Source organism: Micropterus salmoides, unplaced genomic scaffold (genome assembly GCF_014851395.1).
Source record: "Micropterus salmoides isolate LMB-PRFRI ecotype aquatic unplaced genomic scaffold, ASM1485139v1 Ms_hic_scaffold_6, whole genome shotgun sequence".
Lineage (NCBI taxonomy): Eukaryota > Metazoa > Chordata > Actinopteri > Centrarchiformes > Centrarchidae > Micropterus > Micropterus salmoides.
This window is the reverse complement of record NW_024044348.1, coordinates 23361607-23374806: the sequence shown is the minus strand read 5'-3', so window position 1 is coordinate 23374806 and position 13200 is coordinate 23361607. Positions and strand designations below refer to the sequence as shown.

The window sequence follows — 13200 nt, the reverse complement described above, 5'->3', positions numbered from 1 at the left end:
AACAGTAAAACAACACCAGTCTCTGATGTTCATATGACGCATGGAGAGAAGCCTGCTGAGAGCTTCCTCAGAAATGCTGCAAAGATTTCAGTCTCTCCTTTTTTTAATAGAAATGAAGAGTCTTCTCCTATCAGAGACACTGCGTTTTACAAGCAGAGTGTTCCGTCAGGGCAGTTCATAACACAGTCTCCATCTTTCATGACTACAAAAGATTTCTTTATGTTGAATAAAGGCTCTGAAGGTTCTGGCAAAGGATCTCCCTCTGAAATCACTTTTTCTCCAATAAGTTTTAATGCTGCTTTAGAACCTCTTAGAAGTCCTTCTCATAAAGACGATGTGACACTCATGGGGCGTTATGAACAGTCTTCTCCTGCTTTCTGGTCAGAAATCGTCTCAACAATGGGGACAAACTCTGTTTCTCGCTCTCAGGGAGCAATCACCAGTGTGGGAAGTGATAAATCCTTTTCTGCAACTACTTCCTCCAGTGATGGTCTAAACAGCAGTGAAGCATTTAGTGCTATTTTCAGCTTTGGCACAAAACGAATGGCATCATATACAAAGTGGAAAGCCACCAAGCCTGTGCCTTTTCAAAGTACTGCTTCTGAATTGGAAAATACCTCTATTGGCTTTGATAAGCCAAATTCTAATTTACAAGCAGATGGCCCATCATATGAGGATCTGAGGCTGGAAGACAGGCAAGAGCGTAATGTGCATATATTGAATTCAACTGATCCAAATGTAGCCATCAGTGATCCATATTTGCTTTATCCAACTGTTGGAAAGCATCCATCTTTTACATATTTTAAAGGCACATCAGGAGATAAAGAACAGAGTCTGAATTTGTCCCCAGCCAATCTCGGATCTGCTGTGGCTGTCAATGTACAGCAAGGTTCCACTGTGAACACTGCTGCTCCATCAGCACAGGGCTCAGACGGTTTCATGTCCCTGTCTCGCATAACTACTGACTCTGTAACATCTTCACATGCCTCTTCTCTTATATTGGTGTATAAGAGCAAGCACAGCCGCCCTCTGGCAGATGTTGACTCTCCTGAATTTGCACTTGATACTGCTGTCACACTTTCAAACGACCATGCACTCAGTTTCTCTGACACTGACACTGACAATATCAGTAACACAACAAATTCGAAACTGAGGGGGTTAACCAAACCAACAGAGCTGGTGCCAGCATCTTCAGAGATTTCATCACTATCATACAGTAGTATCAAAGCTTCTCAGTCGTCCTCCTTACATGTGAAACCCCCACTGTCTTCGAAAGCTTTGTCATCATCATTGTCTTCGTCATCATTGCCATCATCAACATTACATTCAGCTGGTATAATATTTTCAGTCAAACCAACCATGTACCCAGATACCTCATCATCATCTGTGTCTCTACAAGCTATACCATCCTCATCTCCAAGTCTGACCTTATCCGATTCCGATCGCTCAGAGGGAGTGACTGAGATGTTTGTTGTCCTTACAGAGGCGGGGACAGATGGGTTAACCGCTGGAACATCCAGAGCAGATGCGTTCACTTTCCCCAAAGAAAAAGTGGCCAGTCCAGCCCCCTCTCAATCAGTCAGAATTACCCTTTCTGCTGGGCCCACCGAGAGGACATCTCAGGTATCACCTCTACCCCCTCGACAGGACACCACTAAAGCCTCTGCCAAGCTTACCACCGCAACTGTAGCTTCAACCACCAAAACTAAAAACCCCACCACTACCACGCCTTCCCTAAGAGTCACCACCACCACACAGTTGACCACCACTACCACACCACAGCCCACACCTGTGACCACGAGAACGACGACAACTACAACCATCAAGACTCCAACCAGCAGGAGAACGTTCACACCACCTGTCCCCGGAACTAGCCCTCCCAGGGGGACCACCACACTCTTTATTTCCCCTTTTACCACCACCACAGAGGCTCCACCACAGCAGTGCAATATCACAGAGAGATTATGGGTGAAAACAGGTAACATACTTTTGCCAAAATCTTACTAACAAAAAGTTGTGAAATTGTGTTATTTCTCTAACATGTTTTGTCTGGTGTCTGTCTTGATTCCTCTCTCTTTTTGCCTGTCTGTGTCTCTGCCTCTGCATCTCTTAGTTGTTTCCATCTATGTGAGGAGAAACAGGCTGGACAGCATTCAGAGGCAGAATCTGCGAAGGGGACTAAGTCAGGGCCTCCGAAAAGCTCTGAATGATAGTTCAGCCCAGGCTCAGGTCAGGTTACTTTTGATTAATCAACAAATACACCTGTTTCAACAAATTCATATACACTTAACATGGATTTACCCATATAGGGGGAGTGTTTTTTTTTAATAAACTAAATTATGTTTACATGCGCTGGTTCTCACCAATACAGTGCATCCTTGAGGCCTAATAAAAATGTTGCATACATTACCTTCCTCATAAAACATTTGTAAAGCTTGTTTTGGGGAGGAAATTTGTTGTTACATTCCTTGGTAGGTTACTGCCACCAACTGTTGATTGGTAGAATAGTGTGAAACCATTGGCAGAGCTGTGTATCATCACCCGTGTACACATGCATGTGTGTCCCACCCTTATAAACACTGCTCAATAGCAATGTGGTAGAAAACTCCACAAGGTACTTTTAATATATGTTAAAGAGGTGGTATTATGCTTTTTGGCTTTTTCCCTCTCCTTTATTGAGTTATATACCTTTTTTGTGCATGTAATAGGTTTGTAAGCCCAAAGTCCAGCCCAAAGGGAGTTCCCATCTCCCACAGAAAACTCTGCTCTGAACTGCCTGAAAACAGCTCGATTGTAGTCCATCCACTTCCCTTTCATCACTGTGACGTCACATGGATGAAAGCTAAATGCATGTCATTTAATACTCGCAATCATTCCCTCAAAAACACCAGTGGAAAAACACTGAGCTGCAGCACGCCTCTCCTCTCCCTTCCAAATGCTGGCTACCCTCCAGGCAGTCAATGGACATAAAGTTGTTACTGTGATGTAGAGACAGAGCTCAGTTAAAACTTTATGGATGAAAGATACATTTGTTGCAGATTAACAACTCACCACTCTGAAACTCTTGCTCCAGTCTATGTTGCCAAGCTGGTCAGCAACATGTAGCCTACAGCTGAACCGAAGCTGTTTACCAGCTCCTCACTGACTCGCCCTTCTCTGCTTCTGATTGGCTAGTAGTCCTTAACTAGGAACTGCGCATGTGCAACTCCCAACTAAGATCCTTTAGAGACAAGATGTATCAGTCCATAGCTAAAACGAAGCGTTCAACACAGGGTGAAAAGAGGAGCTGCAGCAATGTGCAGTATGAAAAAAGAATATGGTGTTTTTTCTGAAAATTAAACCATGTAAACCTGCTCTGGTACAACCCGTAAATAGGATTTTGAACGGAAAATAAGCATAATACCACCTCTTTAACTTTACAATTTTATAACATGATATAGCTGTGAAATGGCAGAGATTAATGGAAGAATTGCTCACATTTTCTGACACTTAGAATGTCCCTAAAGCGACTTTAAGCTAAAGGAGTTATATTAACTTGAGGGCAGATTTAGAGTTTCATGCTTGGTTTACACACAGTACAGGCAGTATTATCTTTTCTTACTGGTCAGTAAGTGAATACCACACTGCTGTTTTTATCTCTACAGCATCAACCAGCATTAATACACAGACCCAGACAGTTGCCTACAGTCTGAACACAACCCATGTGACCTAAAGTAGAGTGATTCTTTTTAAATTAATTCAGAAAGGGGAAAGGAAGTCAGCCTTTTAAGTGTTAAAAGTTCTGCCAGTGCTCTGATACCGAGATACAAAAACATTGTGCAGGAAGAAAAGTTGTGCATGAGTGAAATAAAATAAGTTTAAGTTTTTCAAATGTATTGCTATTCAAGCCTCTCTGAATTTAATTAATTTCAATTAATTTAAAACACATTTATTTGAGTATCATATCTCACTTATTATGTGAGGTATGACATAGATGTAATTTTTAACCCCTTGAAGCAGTTTGTGAATATGCCATATTTATTGACAACTGCTTTTTACAGACCCAAGCTATTGTTTGGTCTTGGACTCAGGCTACTAATCAAACAATCAGTGAACGGTTCCTAAGTGTGCCCCCACAAAAATTTAGAGGTTTCTATTATCGTGGTGTGAAGTAGACACTTATACCAAGGACCCTCATGTAGGCTATGTGAAAAGAGATGAGGACTAATATAGAAATTAGGTTGACTGACTGTGTCCCAGAAGACAGTGGGTGATGTCACATATTTGAGTAATTGTACCAACACTAAAACAAGATGTAGATTAGGACTGTAGCAGTGCTGTAGATAATAACTGTTGCTCCAGTACCCTTATATTTACAAGAGACAGGCTTTAATTTACAACCAGAGTAAAACTATCCACACGTTACCAAAAGGTAATCTTACCATTGCAGTGGAGACACCAGAGACTGTCTAACAAAAACTCAGGAGGAAACCAATCCCAGCATTTCCCCTGCAATAATGACACAAGCAGATTTGGTGCACACACAATAAACGTTGTGACTGTGGATTAGCCGTTTGTGGAACCAATCATGGTTCCCACTGTGCCAAAACCATCCCCTCTCTCCAATAAGCCTCTAATACCCCATTGTGACTTTGTATCAGGAGCACCTCTTGGCTTTGAGAAGCAACGCTAAACTGCAGTGTGTGAGAGGTACGAATGTGTGTTTGAGTCTGTATGTTAGTGCTTGTATGTAATATGGAGAGATAAAGACTTACTCTGGGAACGATGTTAACTAGGTGGTAGTTTCTTTTTTTGTGCATACACTGAACAGGGAAAGGAAATGTAATGGCTGGAAAAACGAATTGGTTGTAAAAAAAATAAATAAAAAATGTTTGCAGGGTTCTGTATGAATGCAGCAGCAATGGGATTCCTTCCTACATAAAAAAAAGTCTTTCCTCCTGGTCTCCAGTGGGTTGGAGTGCCTTTAGAGTGTTGTAATTTGTAGCAAGTGTTAAGCACATTTGTGTGTGCATGTTACAGTGTGTGTGTAGGTGTGTGTGTGTGTGTGTTTACTTGTATGTCTGCAGTCCTCTGAAATGTCTCAGCGTGTTGTATTTCTCAATGTGGAAGTATCAGATAATTGAGAGTAAGGCCTGTGTACTCGTCCTGCCCATTTGAAGGTCAAAGCTCTCACATGTTCTCTCTCTCTCTCTCTCTCTCTCTCTCTCTCTCTCTATCTCTCTGTAGTCTCTGAAGGTGTCTTGCTTCAGTGCACTCCTGTCACCCATTTTAACATTGCTCGGGTTCCTTTTAGTAACACTGCTCTCTCATCCAATGGGAAGCAAGCTGTTGGCAAGGGAAATTGCTTTTGTGTTTAATTATAGGTTATAAATGGTCGGGAGGGGAGAGATGTGTGTGTGCTGATGCTAAAAAGATGATAGAGCGATACACTAAATGAACTGAACCGCAAGACTAAAAACATTTGGAACCTTAAAAGACAGAAGTATTTTTGTGTCTTGTAGTTAGGGCTCTCCGGTGATGACCAAGATCCATCGCGTTAATCTTTTGGCATCCTTTCATGCTCTTTGAGATAGAGTTAGTGGGTGTGTTACCAACTTCTGGCTTGCTGGAAATACAATCTGTTAATAACGCCTCCACATGGGTAAGCCTGAGAGGATGAAGTGATAATAAAGGGCTCTTTTCACAGAGCTGGTAACAAGGCTGAATTGTGAGGAGGCAGAGTGGTGACTCGCTGCTACAGAGTCTCCGGGCTCTCAGAGTTTCGGCCGGTGGATCTCCTTGTCATCACAGGCTTTCAAATGGTTTTATATAACAGACCTGATGGTTTCACCCCTCCAACACACACACACCTGTCATCATTCCCATCCATGTACGCATACAATTGACCAAAAAGTCAAACTCTTACTGACAAACAAGTGGATATTTGTACGTCTCATGACACACAGTTACGAAACACACTGATTTTACCAGAGTTTTGGTGAGAATGAAAATGCAGTGATACCTGGCCTCTTGGGTTCAAAGTGAAGGAAAATAAGCCTCTTTCTCACAAACTCCCTATTTAACAGTCTCTCCCATGTCTCGCTGATCTTTACTCTCTTCTCAGCAGCCCATCAGTCCCTTATTGGTTCTCTCCACATATCTCTGTTCCATAATCACTCTCTCCCCTGTTTGAATGCTTTTATTATCGAGTGGTTGCAATATACTCTTAAGTGCTCCGTCAATCCAGTTCAATTCAGTGTCTTGTAATTCATCTTATTTGCTAATATGACTGATTGGCTCTACACAGCCTAAAGGACCATACCACTAATATGTTTTTGCTGTTTTTACATCATGATCGACAAATTTCCAAAACATGTATACAATGGATTTACACACATAGCGGCCAGCGCAAAGATAGTCTGTGGAGACGGGGAAGTGAAGGTAGCTCTAAACTACTCGAGTTCACAACAGCTACCCTCGTTACTGTAGTACGTGCAATAAAAGCTCAAGAGTAAAATACAGTACTCTATAGATACATCTGTATCACAAGCATAACATGTAGAAGGTGTTATTTGATCTGCTTTGTCCACATCTCTCATCCTCTATGTTATTAAAAGCACCCCACGCTAATTTGCTTGGCAGTAGATGTACAACGAGCTAAATGAAAGCTGTCTGTAGTCTAACTGTTCAGCTTAGATTGCCGTGTAGCTTCAAATTGGCACATTGTTACCTGCAGTCAATCACAGCAGAGACAGCGGGAAGGAAGGCAGGAGGAAGGACTGATGCCATTATGCAATACGCTGTCCTCTTCTGAAACAGTGAAAAACATCCGAACTTTGACGACATGTTTGTTTGGCTCTAGCTACCTGCACTGTCTGTTTGGCTCTATCTGTGGCACACAGCAGCGGTGCATGTTAGCACTGTTTGATTCTTATCGACCAAAATTAATTTCCCGATATGATTTCGATAATGAAATATGCCCAATCGGCAAATACTTATCGGATTGATAATTATGGTGCATCCCTATCAGATACGGCCTGAAAGGCGGAGCTGGGGTGGCGGTGGGTTATGAGCTGTCTGCAGAGAAAGCAGCAAGGGCAGGCAGGCTACAGCAGCTTAAATAGGCACCTTGTATGGAATTTGCCATTGAATGCTAAGAGAGGAATCAGCTGTGCTCTCACCTGACGTGGCTGGCTTAAGATGGCTGCTATTAGCTGATGCTGGGATTGTGAGCTGAGCTTGACTTCGTTACCTGCCTGAACTAACGCTATGCTTGATTAGGAAAAGCAAAGGTGTCACTACTAAGATTAACGATGGCTCTCTTCTATTCAAGTGTCCCAGTAAGGCATGACAATGTGACAGTAATGAACAATAACAGGATGCTGAAACTGAAGCAGCTAAATGGAATTCAGCCATCATTCAAATGATAAAAGTTAGTCATTTAGCAGACACTTTTATCAAAAGTGACTTACAATTGCTATATATGGCAGAGGTTGCACGCCTCTGGAGCAACTAGGGATTTAGTGTCTTGCTCAGGGACACATTGGTAGATGTCAGGGTGGGAATCAAACCCAAGTGTCTCGCACCAGAGGCATGTGAGCTTTCACTACTGTGACATTTGAAAATGTCAAGGACTTGTTGGTATAGAACACTCAGTCGCTGCTTTTGACCACATTTTACTACAAAGTAGTGGCTTTGACAAAGGACGTGAAGTACAGAAGTCAATAGTTTCTCTCCGTTCACTTTCATGGATTACCAGTTTAAAGCAATATTCAAGTGTCTGCAAGCACATACAGTACAAAAATGGATAAAAATCAGTAGCTATATAAAAAGGTAGAAAATCACTCTCAAACCTTGTGGTGGTATTTGGAAAATGCTTGGCAGTACGATAGATACCACGAGATGAGCTTTTACTGTAACTTTATCATGCCGTTTATAAAGAGGCAGCTATCACTTTAACACCCGTGCTTGCTTTGCGTGTAATGATGCAAAACCAGTTGAAATGCTGTGAATAACAGTTTTATGGAAACATTTGATATGCTTGACTTTTACATCATTGTGTTGAAGCACCTCTTTTATCCCACAGAGGGTAAGTCATTAGACACAGAACGGATGGTGGATTGGATGTTTTTAACAGTTTTATTACATAATATACTGCAGTTTTATGTTGTTTATATCTATGGTTTTTATTTTGTATGTTTTTTTTTCTTCTGTTTTCATAATCAGCATATGTGAGGAGCTGTCATTTACATGTTTTACAACTTTTGAACCTACCTTGATTTTTTAAATAAGTATACTGCAATTTGCTAGATTAGCCAAAAATAGACTTTCCAGTATGGTTGGTTCACCTTAAAGGTTAAGTGTGTACGTTCTAGTGACATCTAGTGGTGACGGTTGTGAATTGCACCCCCCCTCCCCTCCCAAGTGAGCAGTATAGCTATGGTGCCTGGGACAGGACAAAGATGTCATCTATGAGATAAAAGAGACTGCCATTCATTCTTTAGATAGATGTGTTAAGAAATTATATAAAACCAAATTTTTTTTGAATATCATTATTACCTTTTCATTAATAAACAACAGCCACTTGAAGAAATGAATTTACATTTCCTTTCACATGTTCATGATGTCTCATACTCCTGTAATACTTTATTTTACATCTTGGGAGGGTTGGCTCATCTGGACTAAACACTATCACATCTAGTGCATCAAGTATGACCACTGACAGATACCAGGACAATGTAAGCCTCACTGTTTCTTTACCACAGTCCATTATAAACCACATAATACATGAAGTTTACAAAGGCATTGGCTGGTGATAATCAAGGCTCCTCTTGCTTTGCTTAATTAGATAAGCAATCTGCAAATATTACCAAAATGTCTTAATACAACAGAAACACAAAGCAGTACTGACAGCCATAATTTCAGCTTGTGGTAAAACGTTGCAACGTTTTAATGGGCATTTAGCATGTGAAAGTACAAATTACATATTTGTGTGCACAGTGGGACGCAATATCCAATAACATTTTTTAATGCAAATTCGAAAAGTATTCATCATTGGTCAGTTGATAGGGACACGGTCTTGTTATATATCACCATTAGCAGTAAAAAGAAATACATGTTTTCCACCAGGGCAGTAAAATCTGAAGTTTAGCTGCTAATCTGAGCTTTCCTGCGGTTAACGTCTCATTACCAATAATATTATAATAATATTCTAATAACATCAGCTGTTTGTCTCAGGAAGGTAACAACGCATTTCTGTCCACGTAGTAAAGCCCTAACAGAGCGCTGGAGAAGAACTGCATGAAATTTCAATCTAACCACATATTTTTTCAAAGTTTAGCTGGCTGATCTGAGCTTCGATGCTGGAATCTGCCGTTTTATTGCCAATTAGCGATCAGCTGATTCTCACGAATGTAACATACAAAGCCAAAAACAGAGCGCTGGAGAGAGAGAGAGTAACTACATGAAATTAATCCAACTAACATAACACCACAAGCCAAAGCACAGCGCTGGAGAATAAACAAATCCAACTAATAATAAATGTTTTTCTACCAGTCAGTAAAAGTTTAGCTGGCTGATGCTTCCATGCTCTAAGCTAACGTTAGGGTTTTATTGCCAATTAACGTTACTGATCAGCTGATTGTCTCAAAGCCAAACCACAGGCTGGAGAATAAGTAGGCTCCATGAAATTAATCCATATTTCACACCACTGACAGGGGAAACACGTCATGGCTCTCTGTGATTATGGCCAGCTTCTAGCTAAAGCTATCAAACAACAGTTTTCATTTGCATCACTAAAGTCTGACAAACAAAGTTAATTACCTGTCCAGCAGAAAACAGACAACTTCAGCTCTGCTTTGAAAACATCTGTCGCACATTAATGTTATAGCCTTCCGTCTGGGAAAATCCACAAAATCCGTGATTTCTGCCATTAGCTGTCTGTCCCGACTCCGTCTGGCTGTCGGCTCTCGTGCTAAATAACACGTGTGTGCTCCTTCAGTTGTCCAAATGTCACTTCTCTTCTTACTTCTAATAAACCAGAAGACTACTCGGAGACTGGATATTACTATTATTATTAGTCCCTCCTCTTCTTCTTTGTACATATTCAATGTAGTGACGGGCGTCTACACTACCGGAATTACACAAGCAGAAGAAGAACGCTGTGATGACGAAACGCGCTCTCTAGCGCTGTTTCTTCGTTGTCGGCTATGGTAGAAACATGACGACAAAATACGGCGACCTCCACAGCAGGGGGTGCCCGCGGCGATATAAATGTCTCATTCTAAGGTAATGAAAACATAATGGTTCATTATTGGGTGTGGTTACTCTTTAAGGTGACAAACTTAGGTATAAGCATTATGTAATTCATGGGCTAAAACATGGTAAAAAACTACCAATATGGTTCTTCAAAGAAATTTAATTCTCTTCTCTACTTTACCCTCTCAGGTGGAGACAGTATTTGGTTCTCCCAACATGACAGTGGCTTATCACGTGACTGGAGGGGACATGGTTTACCCTCCCTCCGTAGTGCTGGAAGCCTTGGACTCCTATGGCCGTGACAAGCTGATTGCAGACCTGCGACAATACCTCCCCATGGTAACAGCCCTGCCCCTCCCAGCTGCATCATGGAGACCCAGCCCAGCCCCTGGCTTCCAATTGAAAACAGGTCAGCTAGTGTTCAGTCAGGATGAAAGCAGAAAATAAGTCAGAGATCAGCTAGAGACAGCCTACTGCTGTTATTTATTACTGTTATTTTTTCCTGCTGTGATTGTGCACTGATGCAAATTCAGTGGCAGTAGGTGACAATCAAGTAAATCTTGTGTTACAACATCAGAGCAGGAATTGACAATATTCCACATTGAGTCAGAATTATATTGTAAGTGTGTTCCCAAAGATAGCAAAACACAAAGTTGTAGCATCCTGACAAATAATAGTTTTTCCCGTGTACAGTTTTGTGAGCTCATTTTGCTTTTATGTCACAGTGCTGCAGTTTGTGGGAGCAGGAGATGATCCCCGGTCCTGTCGGTTCTCTCAAATGATGGAACAGAGGCTTGAGAAGGTGTTTTCTGAAGCGCAGGCCAAAGTGCTTAACACCAACAGCAGACTCTCTGTTCAGGTACTGTGTTGTAACATTTATGTTGCACTCCTGTTCTTCATTACTGTTGCAGTGGCCATGCTGTGATTTTTAACAAAATGCCGTCACAATGCACATTGTTGCAATGTGTCCAGTGTACAGTGTCATTGTACTTAAATGGATCAAAACAATCTGAGGTCTAACTCAGAGAGTCACTTTTTTGACAATGCCATGTATCGTGGCCGTTTTCAATGACAAAGTCCAAGGCCACTATTCTGCAAGAAGTCCATCCCAGCCTGACGCATGTCCACCCATGTGTGTCCCAATATACACACTCCAGGAGTACCCAATGTACCCAAAACTCCTAAAGAGTCAAGAAAAGGTTTGAGTGTACCTTTTTAATTCAGAGTATACAAAAGGCTTGGTCCATTACCAGCCCAGTGCAGTCCATCAAAAGTTACTAAAAAACATTTTGCATAACATGGTCAAAAACTTGTTACGATGCAGGGCTCTTGCAGATCTCTCCTAAACTCTCCCTTACTTTTTTCCTACAGCCCCGAAATTACTCACCCACCCAATCAACACTTACAAAAACACAATATCAAAAACACAAAGAACTTCTGCAGCATAACCCATGAACATATAGCATGTGATTAACAACAATTTAGCAAATCACCATATATGCCAAAATGGCTCTTACACCATGTATACCTAACCATCCAGTAACCCAGACTTTCTCCTACATAGGAGGTGTAGAGAGCAAAGACTAAATATTGTTTGCAACATATTAGAATAGCTGTAACTTCAACTGTTTTTGTCCCCTCTTACATATCAATATCACAATGTGGTTTAGGTGATTTGGCAGCTACAAACAGATGCAAACTATTGTCCCTCAGTGTATCAGGCTTTGCCTTTTAAACAAGAGCTGCTGCTCAGATGCAAATGAATTACATTCATGGAGACAATGTTTGTATTCATTTTAATGAGCTGCCACATTAAAGTGCATCCTATATTAAAGCTAATTTCATGGTTTTGCATGGGTGAAATACTACAATATTTTAGCAGTCTTTCATGCTTTGCCAATTTTACCAGCCGTTGTGCTTCTAGATGATTTCGTTTTTGATGATCCAAGACAATAATTGATTTTTTGATGTTTGTCATCTCTACTATGTCATTTTGTTTTACAAGATTTGTACTAATCTTTTAGACTTGCGTATTTGAATAATATAATCCCAAGCATTTTAAATGTTTGTACATATATAAATGTTTTTCTGTGCCCTCCTCTTACTCTGATCCTGTACTCTACCCAGATGCTGAGTGTCTCCCAGGCAGCAGGCTCTCCTGCTGTGTCATTGGTCTACACTGTGAAGAATGGGACTGTCTTCCTTAATGGCACCACTGCCTCAAACCTCCTTGGTCAGCTGTCAGCTGAGCTGGTGGGCTACTTCCTCTTCTATCCACCACTTGTCATTTCTGAGCGTAAGTTACAATTTGCATTTTCAAAATACGTCAGCCTTACAAGACATAAGTAGCTTTTGTGTTCCCTTGGGAATGATTTGTTCTGCAAATATAAATTAGATAAAAAACAGACTGTGTGGTGCTGTTCTTTTTTCATTGTGTTGAAGCCTACACAAGGTATTAGACTTGTCAGGCTGTGTCGCTCATCTTCAATTCTAGACCTTTGCACAATGGAAGTGATAAATTGATTAGCTATACTTGTAGAAATGAAGACCTCAACCACTCTTACTGTTGCTGTATCATGTTATGTCATGGAAGTAACAGAGTATAAACAGCCTTACGCTGAGAAAGGGCATATAGGAGTCAAAAAACAGATAAACATTCCAAACACAAGGAAAATTAAACCAAAAATCCAAGAATCCAAAATATATCCAGAAAAACAGAAGATTGAGAGACACTTGGCCATAAAACACAGTGCAACTGACAACAAATAATTGGGAGGCACAGACTTAAATACACAAGGTGCAGGATGATTATACACAGGTTAAACATATTCAGACAATCAACAGGGAATACACAGACAGGAAGTAAAGTTAAACTCTTGGAAACAAACACCTGTTTCCAGGAAAAACACCTACCCGAAATGAATCAGGAATAACTCCTCAACCATTAGGCCTAGATGCATCCTT

At 41.0% G+C, this 13200-nt stretch overlaps 1 protein-coding gene across 1 annotated transcript in view; it reads left to right on the top strand.

The window, feature by feature from the left end:
- Positions 1-13200, top strand: part of kiaa1549lb (KIAA1549-like b) — a 64916-nt gene that overhangs the window by 25682 nt on the left and 26034 nt on the right. The window contains exons 3-7 of the mRNA XM_038702132.1: positions 1484-1978; positions 2114-2229; positions 10426-10645; positions 10962-11095; positions 12364-12532. Coding sequence (XP_038558060.1) covers positions 1484-1978; positions 2114-2229; positions 10426-10645; positions 10962-11095; positions 12364-12532 — 1134 coding nt within the window. The remainder of the gene's footprint in view (positions 1-1483; positions 1979-2113; positions 2230-10425; positions 10646-10961; positions 11096-12363; positions 12533-13200) is intronic.